Source organism: Phacochoerus africanus, chromosome 15 (assembly GCF_016906955.1).
Source record: "Phacochoerus africanus isolate WHEZ1 chromosome 15, ROS_Pafr_v1, whole genome shotgun sequence".
Classification (NCBI taxonomy): Eukaryota; Metazoa; Chordata; class Mammalia; order Artiodactyla; family Suidae; genus Phacochoerus; species Phacochoerus africanus.
This window is the reverse complement of record NC_062558.1, coordinates 110,088,767-110,110,269: the sequence shown is the minus strand read 5'-3', so window position 1 is coordinate 110,110,269 and position 21,503 is coordinate 110,088,767. Positions and strand designations below refer to the sequence as shown.

The 21,503-nt window shown below is 39.6% G+C and overlaps 1 protein-coding gene across 4 annotated transcripts in view; it reads left to right on the top strand.

The window, feature by feature from the left end:
- The window catches only part of HPSE2 (heparanase 2 (inactive)), a 726,022-nt gene that overhangs the window by 678,179 nt on the left and 26,340 nt on the right, over positions 1-21,503 (top strand). For all 4 annotated transcript variants that reach the window (XM_047760831.1, XM_047760830.1, XM_047760833.1 and 1 more), the window contains exon 10: positions 17,723-17,868. In XM_047760831.1, coding sequence (XP_047616787.1) covers positions 17,723-17,868 — 146 coding nt within the window. The remainder of the gene's footprint in view (positions 1-17,722; positions 17,869-21,503) is intronic.

Here is a 21,503-nt window from a genome sequence, read left to right as displayed (position 1 = left end):
ACCTTAGAAGGTCCCAAAGGATGGGAATGGGGTTGTTTTCAGCAAGGACCGAGACCTTAGAAGGTCCCGAGTCTGGAGGATTCATAAAGCAGAGGAGGAAGCTAGTGAGGCAGGAGAAGAGTGCTAGGGGCTGGAGAGCTGAGCAGGAGCCAGCTGGTAAAGAACACGGTCAAGTCCCATGAGGAGCTTAGACTTTAGTCTAAGAGCAGACACTGACAGGATTTAACAAGGAACTGATATGATCTGATTCAGATTTGAGGAGGATGGCTTTAACTGCTCTGTAGAGAATGTATTGTAAACAGTCAGAGTGGAGGCAGAGAGCCTAGACAGAAGGCTGCTGTAGACCAGATGGAAACTGTGATGACTCAGACTAGGGGGATGGCAGTGAAGAGGGCAGGGGAGCACAGATGAGAACTAGAATAGGAAGTAGAGATGACAGGACATGTGGATAGACTGGATCGAAGAAGTAAGGATAAGAAAGGAACCAGTTTGTGCATTCTACCTCCTTTTTTTGCAAATCCCAGAGCAGTATTATCTCAGATCACATCAGCATTGTACAAGCCCCAGAATGGGTTTGAGCTCTCCTGAAAATGTGTTTCCGCCGCTCTCCAAGCAAAGGGGCACTGGATGAAAATCTTTGCGAGGGACTTGAATTGACATTGGTACAGTTGGACACTGGCCCCTCTTCCAGAGTGGTAGGCCCCAGAAATTTATTCAGGCTTCATCCTACCCCCTCTGCCACCCTAGCTCCAGTGAGCCCTGATCCTGATCTAGTCATGACCATGCAAAGGCAGTCCTTCACTGTTCTTCATTTTTATGGCTGAGATTTTCTCTCCGAGGCTCTACCCTACATTTATTCCTATTTGAATTCCTAACCCACCCTTCTTCCCATTAGTGTCATCTGTAAACTTAATGATGACCATGTTCTGTATTTAGCCTCCAGGTCCTTTAGAAACAATGTTCTCTGTATTTATTTTTGAAGTCATGAGCAGATGTCATGCTCCATGAGTACAGACACTGAAATTTGAACCAAGGAATGTGATTTTGGAATTAGACTGGTTCCCCATGACTATTGCTAAACCTTATACTATAGAGTTGAATGTAATACTGATTAGTGTTGTAATCAAGGTAAATCAGAGTTGATCTGATGCATCTAATAATGTGATTGTTATTATGCTGTGAGAAATGACATTTTTATATACTACCTATATGCATTTCTATTTCATAGCTAAACCAAAGCTGTAAAGCTATAGTTTTCTTATAAGAATTGTCAATAATTTTCTCTATCCTATGGATGCAAACTCATAGTAAAAGACAAAAATCTATCTAGACCTTACCCTCCCATACCTTCCCCCTATACCCAGGTCCTTAAGTAGCATGTATAACTCTTTCCACACCTAACCATACCAGAAGACTAGAAATAGGAGAAACACCGGCTTCTGAAGCTGTGGACTTTTTGCTTGAGGCAATCATAATATCCTTGTCCTGTGGCATGACTAAGGAGTATATAATGTTGGAAAATCCCATCTTAGACAAGGCATTCTTAGACAGCTCTTCATGTAATTTTGCCTTACACTCATGGAGCATCAAACCTACAGGATAGGTCTTCTTACTGAAGAATAACAGTTACATCAAAAATCTTAAGCTGAAACATTATTCACAGTGGATGTTAAAAGCTGCCAAATGCTACTTCCCTCATGCTGCCAAATCCCCAGATTCTTTTATGGAGGTAAAACATAGGAGAGTTTTCTACCAGTCTTGCTCTTCTGAGCTCACGTGCTCCCCAGCCCACCCTGCCCCAAATGTTTCACTTCCTATTCTGAGATCTGGAGGCCACAGAGGTATATGCAAGTTACTACAGCAGCCCATGGGCCCCCCTGGCTTTCTCAGAAACTTGTGTTTTTCACCCATCAAACCCACTTTTCATCAGAAGAAGATTCTCCTATTTCCCTTAATTTAGCAGATGCTATTTTTTCTTCTCCTTCTATGGCTTTTCCATTTATAGTCAAAAAGCCACTTTGGATCTCTCTTAGGCTTGTCTTTTCAGAATGGAGTCCATCATTCTCTCGTGTGTTTTTGGACTCCCACTCTATTTTGTGGTATCTGCCTGTGAAATATACAACAAGAAGGAGACGTCTCAATGCCATAGAGTTGTTAAGAAAAGTGAGAACTGACCATGCCACCTACATAATTTGCAGGACCCCAAGAAAATGAAAGTGTGGAACTTTAACTTTTAAAAAGTTCCATTAACTGTACTAAAATGCAAAGCTTTTAATTTCCTTTCTGCCAGTCTCTCTCTTGACTTTGGTAATTTTTTATTTGCTATTTAATGTTGTTCTAAATAAAGAAAAATTAAAATTTTAAGTCATTAGCGTAAATTTTGTCTTTTAGGTTCGTATTGTGCACATGAGAATTAAATGCTAATATAAGAGCATTTAGATTGTTTGTGAACTGCCAGAATTACGCAATTTGCATTTCATAGCTTGCACATACATATGTATTTTGTTCTTACCAGAACAATGGAAACACCACACAGAAAACTCAGCTATTTTTATTTAACTTCTTGGTAACTTCTTGTGGACATTCTACCAATACTCCCTACCTTCAGATTATTGATAAATAACAAATAAAATAAATAAATAAAAGGAAGAAAGGAAGGACTGAAAGAAGGTAAAGAACTATGGGTTGCCCTATCTTCCCCTTTCCCTCTGTTTTCATTTTCAGGAAAAAATAATTGGCTAATACAGAGCAGTGAAAAAGGATATAGGATTCTTTTATGTTTCATAGAATGCTATTGCCTTCTCCCTGTGTTAGAAACAAGTTCTGATGTGAACAGAAAGTGTAGCCTCTCAAGGCTGTCAGCCCCTCTGCCTCCTACTCACACGGACTCATTTGCACTCACATGCGTTATGGATCCACCATAATTCTTTGCTAAAGGGGCATCGGAAACACTGTATGTTAATTGGATAGCAAAGAACTATAAACACACATATTGGGTATCTCTCCTCTGCTCACATGCATGCACCCTTCTCTCATTAGACTTCATTTACAAAACACAAATTCAAGGACAAAATTATTCAGAATTTCGAGACAGCAACAGTAGAGGTCTGAGCCAGATGCAGGGCTCTTTTGAGAACAAGGCCTTTCTGAGCCTGGGACTGAGAGAGGGAAATAGGATTGGGTAGTTGGGAGAGCATATGGAACTGAACTTGGACTTTGCCAGAGGAAATCTCCTATTATGAAAATCCCCTAAACTATTGGACTTTCTGTTCCAGTTTCTGTCAACAATATCTGAAAATTTTGTTTATATCTTTGGCTCAGGGGGTAGAGAAGATAGGAGGGAACTCTGCCAATTTTTTCATTTCACTTGACAAGGAGACTTCACTGAGGTAAAAGTGAGAGACCAGGTAGTGAACCTGTATGACAAAGACTTTAATTCCTGATTGTAAGGGAAATTTTAAATGCATTGTTCAGAGTCCTATTTATACTTCTAAAACAACTGCTAACATTTTAAACTAAGAAACTGTGGTCAGAGCAAAATTAGAATCAAATTTTCCATCCAGCTTCTTTTGTATGGGAATTTGTACAATTCAAGACTTATGTCAGTGTGCTTTTGCAAATGTCAAAATTATCAAATTATGTAATGAGATTTATAATAATGTCTTCATTCAGGTTTCAATAAGCTGTTTTCCAGCTGGAAATTTTCTGGAATCAGACTTTTCTTTTGAACTTGGAAATTTTTGCACATTTCAAAGGGTCCATATTCTATTTCATACTGGGGTTCTGTGCCAAGGTTGCTATTCTTTCCAGCTTCTCTGTCAACTAATATTTCTTTAAGCAAAATCTGTAAAACCCTGTAAATGAGGCACTTGTTTGTAATGACTGATTTCCGATATGTGGGAAAATATCAAAGGTAATTACTGAGTTGGTACTGTAGCCTCTCCTGTATACTTACTAAGAATAATAATATATATTGGCAAATACCTACCCAAAGTGTTTCTGTCACTAACCCTCAATCACTCCTTGAACAGTAAAGATGAGGTAATGGCTGGAAATCAAAACCTCTTCCAATGGTTCTATGCTGAACCCAAACAGGAGGACAGCTTGTTGTCCCTGGTCAGAGGGCAACATCCATTAAATATATATGTTTGTGTGTGTGTGTGTGCCCCAATCCAGAAAAATTCTGCCATATGAACGACCACTTTGGTTAATTCTGTTTCTGGTGTATTTTCTGTTGAGAATGATCCAGGTTGGCAACATGGGTTTGCCTCTTAATTATCAGTCCTCTTTACTTGATGTCAACAAAAATGGTCACTGTAATGAGAACTAGACTCAAGGCGCAGGATCGACGCAGGTCTTCTGAGTTTTCTCTCTGCTGCCTCTGTCTCCTCCTCTCCAGACTGCCTAGTGGAAGTGTCCTTTTTTCCACAGGTCCTACTTACTCACGCCCCAGAACTGCCTTGAAACCTCTCATACTTCTTTGCATTTCATAAAAAAAGGAGTAAAGTACCTACCAGCTTCTTTTATAGGGAATGGAGGGAACAAAGATTCTCTGTCCCCCCTACTTGAACCGTTATCTTGTTCATATTTCTATATACATGCCTTGACTTTAAGGTAGTAAATATACTTTGATTGCAAAGGTAACTATTCTTTTAAAATTACAAAAAGTCTTTTATCAATGAAAATATCCTAGAAGCTATTAGATATATAGTTTATCCTTAAAGGACATATCTTACCTTGCACCTTGAAGTCCACTTTACTGGGAGGCCTGGATCCACTTGAGATGGACTTTGTAGAGCAGGGTCTGGAGTCCATACAACCTTAATGGACCCTGCAAAAGCATAGACAGCATATTCTTTACCTAAAACAGTAAAATATGTTCGTGTGACACGAGAAAGTTCCTGAACCAGGGATTAAATTCACACCATGGCAGCTACTTGAGCCCTAGTAGTGACAACTGGATCCTTAACCCACTGAACCACCAGAGAACTCTGCAAATTGGTTTTAAAATCTCTCTGTAGATGGTTATAGGATCTTAAAGTTGTGGCCTGCCTAACTTCTGCCCAAGAGTAAGGGGATAGATGGAGAGGCTAACCTAGTTATCTGTAGCCAGCATTTGTTTTCCTCAGGAAGGATTCTGACCTCAGAGGTGCCTGAAGCCTAGAAAACTCTGCTCTAGCGTTCAGAAAAAGAAAGGGGAGTTAGCCCTTCTGCTAGCCTCGGTTGAGTGTGGGGTGCTTTTGTCCTGAAGAAGATGGATTGATAGACAGCACTGCTTCAGTCATGCTTTCCCACCAGTTACACATTGTAGCCATTTCAGGTTCAGCCGTGCGTGCCAGATTGAATTAAATGCTTTTTAAAAAGTCTCCAAAGCAGGAAAACATCTTTCTCTGACTGGTATTTTTTTTTTTTATGTATTTTTAATGAGTGCCTGCACAATAAAGATGTGGTCTGTAGCTTGTTTTCCAAGGAGAAATCCAATTTGGCTCTCATGGATGATGCTGCTGCTCAGATATAGTTTAATTCTTTAATTGAAGCAGATGCAAAATAGCTTGTGGGCAACACAGTGTTCCGTAGGCTTCCCTAGAGCTGTCTGGGTGGAGACCACCTTCACTTTGGGGTTCTGAACCCCCAGAGCTCATCAGAGGGGCTGTCAAGAAAGTGTCTGCTCTGGGGCTGGTTGATCCTGTTGTTGGCCTGTTGGAGCTGTGGTTAAGTCTGTGGCTGACTTCATGGACTTGATTCTTCTCTTTGTAGCCAGAAAGGTGCTAGCCTTCTGCTACCGTGGACAAAGAAGTGAGGTCACAAAGTGACGTCCAGGGGTCTCCTGAGTGAAACAGAGGTTTTGTCTCTCCTAGTAGCCCTCTTCCCTGTGAGGACATGTTTCCTGACAAAACCATACCCACGCAAGCCCACTCTTCACTCACTGCCTCCCAACTTCTGACCAACTCCAGATGAAAACTGGAGAGCCGTCCCTGATTACTCCAGCATGATTTTGCTACCTGCCTTCACTGTATTTCGAGAAGAGCTGAAGGAATATTCTGGGGCACTAGACACTGGGACAGAAGCTTTTCCTTACTCCTACTTCCTGGGTAATAAGTGCCAAAGGAAAGAAAACATTCAGGAGTAGAACTGGTTCTACCTGCCAGGACTAGGCCAGGCATTCCCCAGGCTTTGTCTCTTATAAAGTTACCATGATTAAGCAAGGAAGGTTTTCTTGATTGGGGAACTTGTGGCTTAGAACAGTTGAATGGCTTGCAATGAACAGAGATACATGACTTTTAACTGGAATTCCAATCCAGAGTGCCTGACTCCAAAGCCCATGCTTTTCTGCCTCTGCTGAGATCATATCAAATGAAATCCAAGTGGTCTAGGAAGCCAGTTCCATTGCAGAGGCAAAGAGTATGATACAACTTTTCCATACTTGGAAATGTTAGTTGACTGGGATGAATGGAAGGAAAGTTCTGAAATAACTCTTGACAAGATATTAGACATTCTTACATATCACCATCAAACATAAAATGTTAGGTTTAACGGAATACTATTTACTTCCACTCTGCATAAATAAACAAGATGCCTGAGTGTATCCACATGTATATTTATGAGGTACCCTATGAAGTGTGGGAAGGAGATGTACCAATGTTTGCCACACACTATGTCGATGGTTTGCCAAACAAGGACCCACAGGGGATATTTGGTTGGCAATGCCTGAAGATATTTTTGGTTGTCACAACTAGAGGAAGGGTATCCTACTGGCATCTAGCAGTTGTAGGCTGGGAGTGCTGCTAAGTATCCTATAATTCACAGGACAGTCTGCACAACAAAGAATCATCAGGCTCAAGCTCCCAACAGTGCCGAGGCTGAAAGATCTTGCTCTAGATTTTAGGATCAGGGAAATGGTATATTTTCTCCCAGGTTCCTGGCATTATAGAGAAGGGATTATTCCTAGGATATACCCCTGCACCCTGGGTAAAAACTGTGCCTAGAACCAGAAATCTGTTTAGGAAAAACTCACTATTTTCTCCTTACTCTCGCACTACTGCCATACTCACAGCAATTCTGACACCAGATATGTGGATTCTTTTTTCTCACAACAGCCAATTATCTGACACCAGCTTCATGTTCTACAATTCAGTTTAGTTCTGACACTATCTACCTGGATTTAGCAGCAGATCCCACAACTTAAGGGCTCAATCCCATAAGACTGCCCCACTTTAGATGCCAATTTCAAGTGCCAGGTTGTCCATGCGACTTCCAGCTGAGGGTTCCCATGGCTCCCTCCTCAGATTTGATAATTTGTTAGAACAGCTCACAGAACTCAGGGAAACACTTAGACTTATCTGTTTATTACATAATAAAAGATATGATAAAGGATGCAAATGAACAGCCAGATGAAGAAATACATAGGGTGAGGTCCAGAAGAGTTTTGTGCATAGGTGCTTCTGCCCCTGTGGAGTTGAGGATGCACCACCCTACACCACAGGGGTGTGTTCACCAACCCAGAAGCTCTCCAGACCTCTATTTGAGGGATTTTATGATGGCTACATCATGTAGGTATTATCAGTAACTAACTCAGTTTCCAGTCCCTCTTCCCTCTCCATAGAATGGGGGAATGAGGCTGCAAGTTCCAAATCTTTAATCATGCTTGTTCTTTCTGATGACCAGCTCCCATCAAGGAGCCCAACAAGAGTAGCCTCATTAGAACAAAATATGCTCTTATCACCCAGGAAATTCCAAGGGATTTAGGAGCTCTGTAGCAGGAACCAGGGTCAAAAAAACAGAGGCAGTGAGGGTAGATAACAGATAACATCATAGAATCTCTCAAAGAATCGGGGAGACCCCAGTAAATTTAGGCAATTCAACAATCTTATTGAAAAGCAGGAAATAGCACTTTTCGGATTGCAGAATCTCAATATAAATTGAGATTTTGGCAGCCTGGGCTTTTTCTCTTCCCTGCAGGGCTCAACTGGTTTTCGCATTTGTCCTAGGTTAGTTCTTCATATTTCAAGTCCTTTCTGGGCCTGCTCGGGCTCTGCTCAGGTCTTCAAAGACCAGCAAAGAAGGGTACAGGGCATCTTAGGGGGCAGTTCAGCAAGAGGGAGTGTATATACTGCTTGCCTCCCCCTGTTCCCAATTCAGCCAGTGAAGTACGGCCTCTATTTTACTAATTCAGAGTATTCAGAGGAGGAGAGAGGATGGGGCTGATTTTTATCCCCAGGCAGCACTAGCTCTGAATTTTTAAGGGCGCTTCAGACCGAATTCACTCATCTATGAGATAGGACGTTTTCTACCCTTGGCTACATTCTGACATCTTACCCATTTGATTAGGCCAGTACTTTTAATTCTAGCAACACTTAAATGTCATTGGATTATAGTTGACCTACAATGTTGTGCTAGTTTCAGCAAATCAGTTATTCATATACATATATCTATTCCTTTTCACATTCTTTTCCATATAGGTCACTACAGAGTACTGAGTAGATTTCCCTGTGCTATACAGTAGGTCTTTGTTACTCATACATTCCATATAAAGCATTATATATATCCCAATCCCAACCTCCCAATTTATCCCCCACCCCACCATTTCCCCTGTGGTAATCATAAGTTTGGTTTCAAAATCTTTGAGTCTGTTTCTGTTTTGTGAATAAGTTCTTTTGTATCATTTTATTAGATTCCACATATTAGTGATTTCATGTGGTGTTTGTCTTTGTGTGATTCACTTCACTTACTATGATAATTTCTAGGTCCATCCATGTTTCTGCAGATGGCATTATTTTGTTCTTTTTTATGGTTGAGTAACATTCCATTGTATATATGTACCCCATCTTCTTTATCCATTCCTCTGCTGATGGACATTTAGGTTGCTTCCATTTCTTGACTATTGTAGATAGTTCTGATGAACATTGAGGTGCATGTATCTTTTTGAATTATGGTTTTCTCTGAGTATATGCTCAGAAGTGGGATTGCCAGATCATATATTTAGTTTTTTAAGGAATCTCCATATTGTCTTCCACGGTGGCTATACCAATTTACATTCCCACCAACAATGTAGGAGGGTTCCCTTTTCTGCACACCCTCTTTAGCATTTATTGTTTGTAGACTTTTTGATGATGGCCATTTGGACTAGTGTGAGGTGATACCTCACTTTAATTTTGATTTCTAGCAACACTTTTTAATCATAGATTCAGATAACTGCAACAGTGAGACTAAATCTACATAATTTTAGTACCTTCACTCATTGATTCAACAAATATTTATTAAGCACTTACTGTGAACCTAGGTACTTACGCTATGTGCTGGAGCTATAATTCTATCACCAATGTCTGTAGTTGGATTTACCACAATATACTTATCCAGTAATTTATGTATTGAACATTTAATTGTTTTCAGGGTTTTTTCCCATTAAAAATAATGCTGTAATGATCATTGAACCAATTAAGATTTTTTGGTCAAAAGAAAAAAAGGAAGAGGAAGATTCTAGGGAACTTAGACAGAAAAGAAAGGAAGTAGATGAAAAGCTGAAATACCCAGCTTGGAAAGGATAGGATCCAGGGCAAGGTGGAATCCAGGTGGGTGCCCAGTGAACAGTCCCTTTGAGTTACCACTCTGTAGAAAAATTTGCTCCAGCCACCCTCAGTGTGCTTGTTCATACCTTTCAGTTCCCAGATTCCCTAGAGAGAAAGCCCACCTGGCCTGATATGACCACTTAACTCTCCACAAGAGAGATCAGGGCACAGTGATAAACAGTATATTATCATGGCTAAACCATTTCCCAAAAGAAAATCCAGATGCCGTAATCAAAAGGGGTAAGAATTGATATTAAAATTCACAAAACCAACAATGGCTACTACAACTATCTCACTCATAAATCTTTGCACAGATCTATGATTATCTCTTTGGAATGAATTTTGAAACATGGAACTCTTAAGTCCAAGTGTTTGCAGCAGTTTGAGGTTTTTAATGTGTATTACTGGGTTATTCTTTAAGAAAGATTATTTCTGGCCATTTGTTCTTTTTTTTCTTTTTTATTATGGTAAAATATATATAACATAAAATTTCCTGCTTTAACCATTTTGAAGTATACAATTCAGAGGCATTAAGTACATTCAAAATGTTGTATAACCATTTCCCATGTCTATTTCCAAAATCTTTTCTCATTCAGCAATAACTCTCCATTCTCACCTCCCCGCCCCAGCCTCTGGTAGCCTCTGTTCTTCTTACTGTATCATAAGTTTACCTGTTCTAGGTATTTCGTGTAAGTAGAATCATGCCATATATGTCCTTTTGTGTCTGGCTTGTTTCACTTAGCATAATGTTCCCAGGGTTCATCCATGATGAAGCATGTGTCAGAACTTCATTCCTTTCTATGACTGAATAATATTTCATTATATGGATATGCCACATTTTGTCTATCCAGTCATCTGTTGATGGACACTTGGGTTGTTTCTACCCTTTGACTCTCATGAGTAATGCTATAATGAACATTCATAAACAAGTACCTGTTTGAGTACCTATTTTAAATTATTTGAGGTGTATACCTGTATACCTAAGAGTGGAATTGCTGTGTTAGGGTAATTCCATATTTAACTTTTGGAAGAAATGCCAAACTGTTTTCCACTGTGGCTATGCCATTAATTCATTCTTGATTTTAAACTATAATAAATGTTTCACTAATATAATATCTGACGATCCAAGATAAACAAAAATAGTTCAAATGTATTTTTGCCAAAGTAACTCTCATCAAAAACATGTAATTTGACATCGTTATAGCAAACTTACCAGTTTTGCCCCTGTCATATTGAACCCAGACAACATCACCTACCTTGCCTCAATGAGCAGATGAAGGCAGGTCTTTCTTTATACTTCTTTGTGCAAATTTTGATTGCCTTTACTTGCAGCATGCCTGGAATTCTGATTTCATACCTGGTACTTCTAGGGCTCCTTGTATGCTGACCTTCTGCGCTGCATTTCTAGGTCAAAGGCTTCCTGGGTCTCACTTCCACTCAGTTTTCTGGTTTGGACATCATCCCCATTGCATTGGGCTAGAAATCCTTCACTGCTGCCATTGTGCACCACAGAGCCCCACCAGAACCAGTGCTTCCTCCCACCCTTACTCAGGCCAAGGACTGATGGGCAGAGTATAGAAAAAATCTGTAATTTGTTTCAGTGTATATCACCTGAAGTCTAGGTATAGATGAGACTGGCTAAGAGAAGCAAGGGATGGTGGGCCATACCAAGGGGAAATGGGTACCTTTAGGCCCTTCTACTTCCAACTGTTTATTGAGCACCCTTATGTTCTAGGTGCTTTGTTAGGCTATAGGGATATAGCATTGAGGAAACGCAGTCCCATAATCATTGAATTCATAGTCTAGAAAGGAAGAGACATATGAATCAGAAAATTCTACTAATAAATATATAAACCCAAACTGAATCAAGTGTCCTAAGAGGAAGAAATGGTTCTGTGAGAACACATAACACAGAAATGTGACTTAGCCCAGGCAGGGGTTGAGGGTAGCCCAGGTAGGCTTCCCTGAAAAAGTGACCCTGGAGTTAGTATCTGAACTAAGAGTTAACAAATTGTATGTGCACCTGTGTGTTGGGATAAGAGTGGGAGATGGTTAGAGAAGCAGGAAGGCCTTGTCTGTGGTGGAAAGGAGGGAAAAAAATGATGTCCTTGATCATAAAAGACCAGGTAGAGAAAGGCAAGGTGGTAAGGGACCAATTCATGGTAACACCGCTGGTTTTAGCCACTGGTCTCTAGCATGCAAGCAGCAAGGAGCCATTTGACAGTTTTAAGTATAATGGTCAAAAAAATAAATTGGAGGGAATTTCATTCCCTCTAGAGAGGGCAGCAGGGAAAAATCATAGCTTTTAGTATTTCTGAAGATGCTTTAGTCACATGGAAACTTTCTGGATCTGCCCTGTAGCTCCCTCTCTGAGGAGAAAGTCAGAGCAGCAGGATTCTTTCCCTGACATGTGTGCTCTGGCCCATGACCACATCTAGAGCAAAACTCCACAAAGATGTTCCACTTCAATTCTTATTGGCTCTCTGAGGTCCGAAATCTAGATCAAGAGTGGCTACTGCAGTAGCATTGGTGCCCACTAGCTTTGTGACTAGGTTTTTGTGACTTTGGAATTCAATTAAGAGGCTCCATGATGGGCAGATATTTGTCATTTGGCTAGTCACATGTCAGTGCATGTATACTTCCAAGAAGCAGAAAATATTGAGATTAAACAAATTTAGGCACCTGCAGCAAGGCCTATCAGTGCTCAGGAAAACTAGGACCTTTGAGCCTTGCAAAGTAAGCATTTCACTCCCATTCAGTCCTGGAAAACTTCCCATCAGGTGAACCTTAATTTTCTCTGGAAAAGAAATCTTTGGAACTTGGAACATAATTATGTACATACTAGAATATAACTATTTTCATGAGGCTAAAAAAAAGTCTTTCAAGGAATAGAGAGAATAAGCAATGTTTATTAAATGCTTAGATATATCAGGCACTCATGATAGATGTTTCCAGATATATTATCTGGAAATATTATATTTGATGAGAAACTCTTATGAAGAAACTGAGTTTCAGAGATAATAAATAACTTTCCAGGATTTGAATATATATCTTTCAACCCTAAGCAAATTAATTCTCTGCTTTTGTTTCTCTGTGAAACCTTCCTGGAATCCCCCAGCCATAAATGTTTCCTCCTCTAAATTCCCACAGTACTGCAAGAGGTTCCTGCTTGTGTAGAGTTTATTTTAGTCAGCCTCATTTTACAGAGAATTGTTTACATGTATCTTGGCCCCTAAGTCCTTAGAGGACAGGATGATATTTTGTTCACCTTAATATCACCCAGGCTAAACAGAATGCCTATGTGCCAGACTGGATCTCATCTTCTACGAAATGTTATGGCCTCCACCATTAAAGCTATCAAGGAGTTCCTTGACTCTGTGGCACAGTGGGTTAAAGGATCCAGTGTTGCCACAGCTATGGCTTGGGTTGCACCTGCGTCTTGGATTCAATCCCTGGCCCAGGAAACTTCCATATGTCACCACAAAAGGAAAAGGAAAACAAACAAACAAACAAACAAACAAAACAAGCTATCAAAATTGATTAATTTCCCAACTCCTTGGCTTAAGAGACTATTTTTCTTGCTTGATTATAAACTTCACGATGGCAAGAACTGTACTTGTCTTATTCATCACTGCATCCCTAATGCCTAGCACAGAGCCTTAAACATAACATGTATCCCATGATTGAATTCTAGCACCTCCTATAAGCCAGGCACTACTAGGCATGGGCTTTAGGAACAGGTAAGTAGTCTCAGACCTTGAGGAACACATGGTTCAGTGATTAATTCAGTAAATTCTACAACCCTCTGTCAGTTTCTTTCTTTTTTCCCATTTATTTTGGTTCAACTTACTCTATATATTGCATTTTCTAGCTTTCAGACTACAATTGACTTTTTGACAAATACTAAAGCAAAAGAAAAGATTTAAAACCTCTGTCTTTTTAATGTCATCTGTTATTAGTTTTCCCCCTCCAGCTAATAAATGGACACTATTTTTCTTCAACCTCTTCTCGTGTCTGATATGCTTAATGTCTGTCTGCATCTCTTTTTGTCCCTTGAAAATTGCAATGCATTCCTTGCTTTGGGTTTTTTGTTATTGAAATGAAAAGCCCTTACATTTGCCTTCCTTATTTATGACTCATTGGAAACTTCTCTTTATATTCTAGCTTTCATACAATGTCATTTTGTTGTTCTTGTTAGATATTTATGCACATTCTTTATTTTTTCCCTCTCTGCCCTGTGCATAAAGGTAATTTTCTCTGCCTTTTCATGTCAGTTCCTTAAAAGTATTTAGGAATTATTCCATTTGTTAAATTTTATTTGTGATTATATAAATGACACCTATTCATAGCAAAATAAAAGAAAGAGGAGAACGGGAGGGAAGAATAGAGGGAGGGAGAAAGGAAGGAACTATAATTTGATTCTGCCGAGAGCTGGTTTACAAGAGAGAGAGATAAGAACAGTGGGAGAGGGAAGTCAGAGTTTTTATATATATTCTTTATTAAGATTCTTTTCCATTCTAGGTTAGTACAAGATACTGAGTATAGTTCCCTGTGCTATAAGTAGGTCTTTGTTGGTTATATATGTGTATATATATGTGTGTATACACACACACACACACACACACACGTGTGTGAATAGAACTAATTAAATGAATAGAACTAATTAAATAAAGTTTGAACAAGGAAAGAAAAATTATAATGAAATAAATTTGAATTTCTAGGTATTAAAATATAAATTACGTGTGTGTGTGTGTGTGTGTAGAGAGAGAGAGAGTACTATGTATAGTTTAACGCCCAAATAGGGTTTTCTCTTTCATAGTTAAGTCTTTAATCAATGTAGAATGTAGATTCTTCTCAGGGAAATCTAGGATTTGGGTTGGTAAGTCTGATAGCAAGTTAAAAGCCAAAGTGAATGTGAAATTTGCATCTTATTTTTTAGTTCCATGTAGCATTTTCAGTTGCCCCTCTCACCCTTATTCTTCTCCCAGTTCCCCATTTGTGCCATCTCTTTTTAAAAACTCTGTTTCCTGTATGTGGGAAACATATACATAAAAATTTGAAGCTATATTTAAAGTAAATTCTTACAGGTTGAAGAAAGGCCTTAATCTTTCTGATTAAAAGTATTCCCCAAATATAGGCAAATTAATGCAGAAACTCACACTGACACATTCCTGGTAAAAGTTCAAATATCAAGGGTAAAACATGACTCCTATAAGCATCCTGGCAGTACACAAAAAGATAGAAACAAACAAGCTAATCAAACATAGAATAAAATTCATGCTAGTTTCAAACTTCTCTGCAACAACTACTATGAAAAAAGATTTCAGAGTTTATTTAGAAAAATGAATAGAACTAATTAAATAAAGTTTGAACAAGGAAAGAAAAATTATAATGAAATAAATTTGAATTTCTAGGTATTAAAATATAAATTATAATAATGAAAATGATGTGAAACTGATTTTTGTTGTTGTTTTCTTTTTGTCTTTTCTAGGGCCACACCCATGGGATATGGAGATTCCCAGGCCAGGGGTCCAGTTGGAGCTGTAGCTGCCGGCCTACACCACAGCCACAGCCACCCCAGATCTGATCTGCATCTGCAACCTCAGCCACAGCTCACAGAAATGCCGGATCCTTAACCCATTGAGCAAGGCCAGGGATTGAACCCTCAACTTCATGGTTCCTAGTCAGATTTGTTAACCACTGAGCCATGGTGGGAATATTTTTAATAAATAGTTCAGTGGAAGAGAATAGAAAATCCAGATATAGAATTATATATAACATATTTATCAGTATATGCATTGTGACATACATATCATAAAATATTATATATCATATATGCATATATTTATGTTTATATATGTGTTATATATAACATGTGGTATATATGATCTGTTATATAATACCTACATTATCATATAAAATTATGTCTTATATTATATATCATAATATAATTATATATGTATATGTATTATATATACATATATGTATATGTAACATATGTATTATAATATATAATATAATGTGCATTAAAATATATTTTATATAATATTATAATACAATGTAATATATACAGTGTGTAATATAATATACATTATAATATATACATGCATATTTCATATATATAAAATTTAGTATGTGATGAAGATGGGTATAGATTATTCACCACATGATGATACAACTTATAAATTATTTAGACAATAATAAAGTTAGTGTCATACACCAAAATATTTTTCAATAAATTAAAAGGTCAAATTTTTAAATAATATTAAAAAACCCAAAAAAATATCATGAAGATTGATCTGATCCTTGTACGAGGAAGGACTTTCTAGAAATAAAAGAAAAGGAAGAAATCAACAAGAAAAGACTGATATATTTTTCTATAAAAATTTTTGAAATTCTCCAAGTCAAAAAATCCTAAAATGTGATAAAAAGCAAACTACAAACTTGGACCGAATATTTTTTCCATAAACATTACAAAGGATTCTCACCACTAATATTAAAAGATAAGTTACAAATCAATAAGAAAAAGGTGGGCATCCTGTTGGAAATATTATGACTGTAATAACCACCTCACAAAGATTACTTCAAATCAGAAACACAGAAATTGTAATCAAGTAAGAGCAAATTGAACAGATGAGGATTTTTTTTTTCCATCCATATGGTTGACAATGATTAAATATTTCCATTCTAAATATAAGGAAACCATAGGTAACAACCATCCTGGGGCCACTTAGAGTTAATGAAGTTAGATGTTTAGGCAAAGCTTAGTGATCGGGCAGATTTGGAGCTATTCTTGTGGCAAAGAAGCTTTGAGACTTTATTCTGATTTATGCAGTTCATCAGACTTCTTTAAGCAGCTGATGTTATTTGACCACACAAAGGAGGGGAAAAAAGATCATTAAGAGGCTTCTGCCTGAAAAGATGAAGGCTGAGAAGGACATGGTTGAAGTCTTTAAGACCTTGAATATCGGAATTCCCATCGTGGCTCAATGGTTATCGAACCCATCTAGTATCATAAGAACATGGGTTGGATCCCGGCCTCACTCAGTGGGTTAAGGATCTGGCATTGCCCTGAGCTGTGGTGTAGATCACAGACACAGCTTGGATCCCATGTTGCTTTGGCTCTAGTATAGGCTAGAGGCTACAGCTCCAATTCGACCCCTAGCCTGGGAACCTCCATACACCCCAGGTGTGGCCCAAAACAAACAAACAAACAAATAAACAAAAAAGACCTTGAATAGCATGTCTGCACTGAATAGTATGTTTACTGAATTCCAGAATTGGGGGAAAGAGGGAAGCTTCTAAACAAATTAGGATGCCCTGTTTTACCTGGTTAAACACTGAAGTCATTACCCCATAATAGGATAGAAGGACAAACACAAAACAAATATAAAATAAATGTAAAAACTAAACAAGATAATAGCAAATACAGTAGAAATTAAGGTGATGGTAAATCGGCTTTTGTAAATTCAAATATATGTGTGGATTACAGATTAAATATTTATTAATCAGTTATGAATGGACCCTGGAATAGTTAAAAGCATTACATTACTTTTAGTTTGTTTTTATTATTTAGTTTCGTTATCATTGAAGATGACCAAGATTTAGCACTATGGTTTGCAAACATTTTTCTGTTGCATTTTTGACTCTGGAATCCAGGACTCTGCTCACCTGCCTGGAGGAAATTCATCTCCCTCCTGCCACATTGATAGTTTTAGTGAGAATATTTGGAGGATGGCATTTTAGATTCTCCTATTGATGACAATCCTAAAGGTTGAAAATCTTCCATTCCGTAGTTAAACAGAAGTCATAAAAATAAAGCATGAAAATAAAGTCGTAGGGAAAGAAAGCTGACAATTTAAAGCCCCAGCTGGTTGTCATTTTGTATGGAAAAACTTTGTTCCATTTCTTTTGTATGCCACTCTGGGTCCACCCCACTGACATTTCCTCATTTGGTCAGATGCAAGGCTCCTTGAGATAGTGCCCACTTCATTATGAACCAAGGATGACCGTGCTTACAGGGTTGAGGTCTCACTGGTTCTGATTCACTGTCCTCCCGGTAAGAAGTGGATCCTGGCCTGGACGGCCTGTGTGTTTGTCTGTTTACTCAGAACGCTTGAATATATTCTCTGACTCTCTGCCTCTCTTCTCCTCAGGACTACTGGCTCTCTCTCCTTTACAAGCGCCTCATCGGCCCCAAAGTCTTGGCCGTGCATGTGGCTGGGCTCCAACGGAAGCCACGGCCAGGCCGAGTGATCCGGGACAAACTAAGGATTTATGCTCACTGCACAAACCACCACAAGTAAGTCTTCAGAAAGACAGCTCCGGGCCCCTTCGAGAGTTTCATACCATATAGGACCCCTTCAAGACTTACTAAACACCTTCTGCCATCACTATACCTGCTCTTTGCAGGTTTCAAATGCTCTCTGACAAACAGCCTTTTCTCCAAGTAAACCCTCTCTCTCACATTTAGAGGATTTGTTCATAAAATGTTCATAAAAATGCATGCCATTTGCTCATTTACTTCCTCATCCAACAATTTTTTAATTGAGCATTTTCTCTCAGCCAATTGATGTAATAATGCCCAGGAGACTTATTTGTGTGCCTGCGCCTGAACCAAGGCCTGAGATATAAATCTGTTCCTATGATGCACCAGCTGAACTTGAGGAAATAGTCTGCATTTTTGAGATGCATGTTGAAGAGCTGTACCACTAGAAATCTAGCCATATACCAATGTGTCCCAAGCTGTGATGGCCAAAGGTGGTCATGCCAACTTTAGAGCCATTTTCAGAATTTATTTCAAAACCCTTTTCAGCTATTTCAAAGGTTAAAAGGCTAAATAAAATCTAGGCTTCCTTTTTTTAGGGGGAGTCAGAGTAAAGGAGAAGGAAGCAAGTACCTCCAGCCAGAGCTTCATTCCAGCAAGCCTATCAGGGGCTGATCACGGGCTTTGGAGAGCACAAAGAGCCCCAGTGGTCAGGTTACAGCAGACACTCCTTCCCTTTCCTTGATGAGAGAGGAGCCAAGCCAATTAATTTATCATGATAAGATTTTTCAAAGAATCACTCTGAGCATAGAGGGGCCAGGGGCCAGTTGTCTTGTCTGCAGATACAAGTGCCTATTGTGGATAAGAAGAGGCTGGTTTGGGCAGAGGCCAGAGGCTTTCAACATCCCTTTTGCTCAACAGGAAGCTCAATCCAATACCTGACAGAGAGTGACTGCTTTATGGCCTTGGCTGGAGTTATCTGATCACCACACAAGGAAACATTGTATTCCTTGTCTCCACCGTGGCCCTGAGGTAACCACCCAAAAGGTGGACCCCCAGCTTCAAGAGAGAAAAATTACTCTTGGCACCTTTTGTCTCTGTTGGGAAGCACATCAGTATGTGCCCTTTGTACTGTGGGACTGAGGACCGAAGGAAAACTGTCAGTAGCTAAGCCATGGGCTTCGCAGGATCTGGGAGTCCTCACAGAGGTCTCCTCGTATAGTTTCGTCCCAGGGTTCATCCTGATGTTCCTTGACATTCTTGTGGGAAGTTGTCAGTAATATTCTGAGTATACCGTGCACTCAGGGCCAGTGCCTTATTCAGTTGTGTATTCTTGGTGTCCAGCAGAGTGACTGGCATGAGGAAGGTCTCAGTGAATGTTTCATGCATGAGTGAGCAGATGAATGCAGAGATAGGGCATCACCCAGGAGGAAGGGTGTATGGTGGAGCAATTAAGAATTCTACCATCCACTGGCATAAAATCATTCATTGCATTCAATATTCTGGTGTATATCACCAGCTCTCCTCTACTTCCATTTGGGGGGTGGGAGGTCACTCCAAGACCTCCATAGGGAAATAGTGCTGCTATGCTTCTGTGGTTACCACCCCTCCTCCTCCCTATTAAAAAAAAAAGGAGACAGCTTTACTAATCTATCCCACAGATGACCTTAATAATCATTAGAGTGAAGATCTTTTGTTCATATTAGAGAAAAAAACCCACAATGGAGGCACTGAGCTGGCGCAGGATGCACCAGCTGAGTTTGCAGGTCTCCTCCATGTCCATGGGTGTCCAGTGCCACAGATAGGTCGGCACAAGGATGGAGGCATCTCTGCTCCTTCTCTCTGGGAAGCCACGTGCTCTGTCTGTGCCCCCTCATCCTCCACAACAGTCATGAGGAAGCACTCCTAATTTGCTTTGTTTTCTTGTGGCCGAAGAGGCCAAGGTCACAGAAATGTCCCAGAGTGGGTATGTTAGCTTCACGATGTTCAATATTGACCAATACTCTGAAGAGATATATCCTTGGTCAAAACAGGGATTGGGTGAGAAGGTATAAATTTACCAGTAGAACAACCCAAAGAAAGTGTCTATTAAACCAACTCCTGCACTCCAGTCTGTATTGAACAGTTGGTATACCAAGCATCTTGCCAGATCCTTGCATTTATATTATCGTATTGAATTCCAAAGCTTCTATGCTATCACACCTATATTCAAATAATAACATTAATAATGCAAATAACTTTATTTTTGGAAAGAGCTTTTGGCCTACATAACACAGAAATGCCTTTACAGTCTCCCTGACAGTAATGAACCTCTGCATGAAAACCTCATCACCTCTCATGGTATCTCTTGCATTGTGGGTTTTTCTGCACCTGCCAGAGCATTGTTGTTTATGGTTGATTTAGGTTAAAAAGTTAGATACACATACCACCACTAGCAGGTGCTTTTCTGCTTTCTGTTCTAGACTCAACAAATTAGGACACTGGCAGCATGACAGTTCTCACCCTAAGTCTTCTTATTCAGAGAACAAATAAGTTTTGACTAGGAAACCTTCTTTTTGTAAACCACTCTGCTAACACAATGTATGTTTTCTGGGGAGGAGTTGAGGTCCATAGCCAAGTTCAGAACCAATTGGAGCCTGGTGGATACTGAAGCAAAATTGAGCCTTTTGGGGTTCAAGTTCGTTTGTTATTGGCAAAGCATGACTTCCTGTTTTTCAGAAGAAGTTTTTTTAAAGACTCATAAAAAGGTTCCCGAGGCTTCTTGGACATCAAATGGCTCTTACAAAACAATATTTTGATGAGTTAAGTGTAAATGAATCAGAAACATGTGGATTAAATTTCCCTTAAAATACACAGGGGCTTTGAAATTAGGGGAAAAGATGTTTGGCAAAACATGGCCTGACTTTTACCGAACCCAAAATCTTTGAATTAGATTTGGAGACAGTGGACCAACCCAGTTTTCAGACACATCGACTTTGACTGGAAATGCCATGGATCTCAAAGCATCATCCTCCCTTCCCTTTCCTAGTCTCCCAACTTCACAGGAGACATTTCTAGAACAGGGACTGTTTTTTATCTGTAGGTCAGGATACACCACCGCATATGATACCCCTCACCTCCTACATCCACGATATTCCAGTTGCAGCCCCGCTCCTGACTCACGCCCTCCTCCTCCCATGGCAGTGCAGAGATGTCAGGCAGAAAGTTGAACTCCAGATACATGCATCTTCTTCTGGTGAAAAAGCCTCACCACGAGTGAGACAGGGAGCAAGATAGATGTTCTACCAGACAGAAAAGGGTATTACCCAGGAGAACCAAAAGCCACCTGGACTTGACGACATCAGAAGGTTAGCAGTATACTCCTCCAAGATTATTTTTCTGTGGGCAGAAAATGTACATTCTTCAGAAATGTGAATTCTCAGCACAGTGCTTTCAGGTTGGTGCCGTACTCCCTGGCCAAGAATGTGTCTTCACGGCCAAAAGTCCTCTCTGCTCAATGTCTTTGCCCACCAGCCAAGCAGAGAAAGGGCTGGTTGAGGCAGCCTTCAATGCCAACTGCTACCTGAGGGGGCTCTCGAGTTCTGTGAGATCCTCAGCAAGTTGGGGTCTGTGCTGGCTTGCAGTGCTGGTTTGTCTCCCCAGGGGAACTATGTAAATGGAAGTCAGACCAC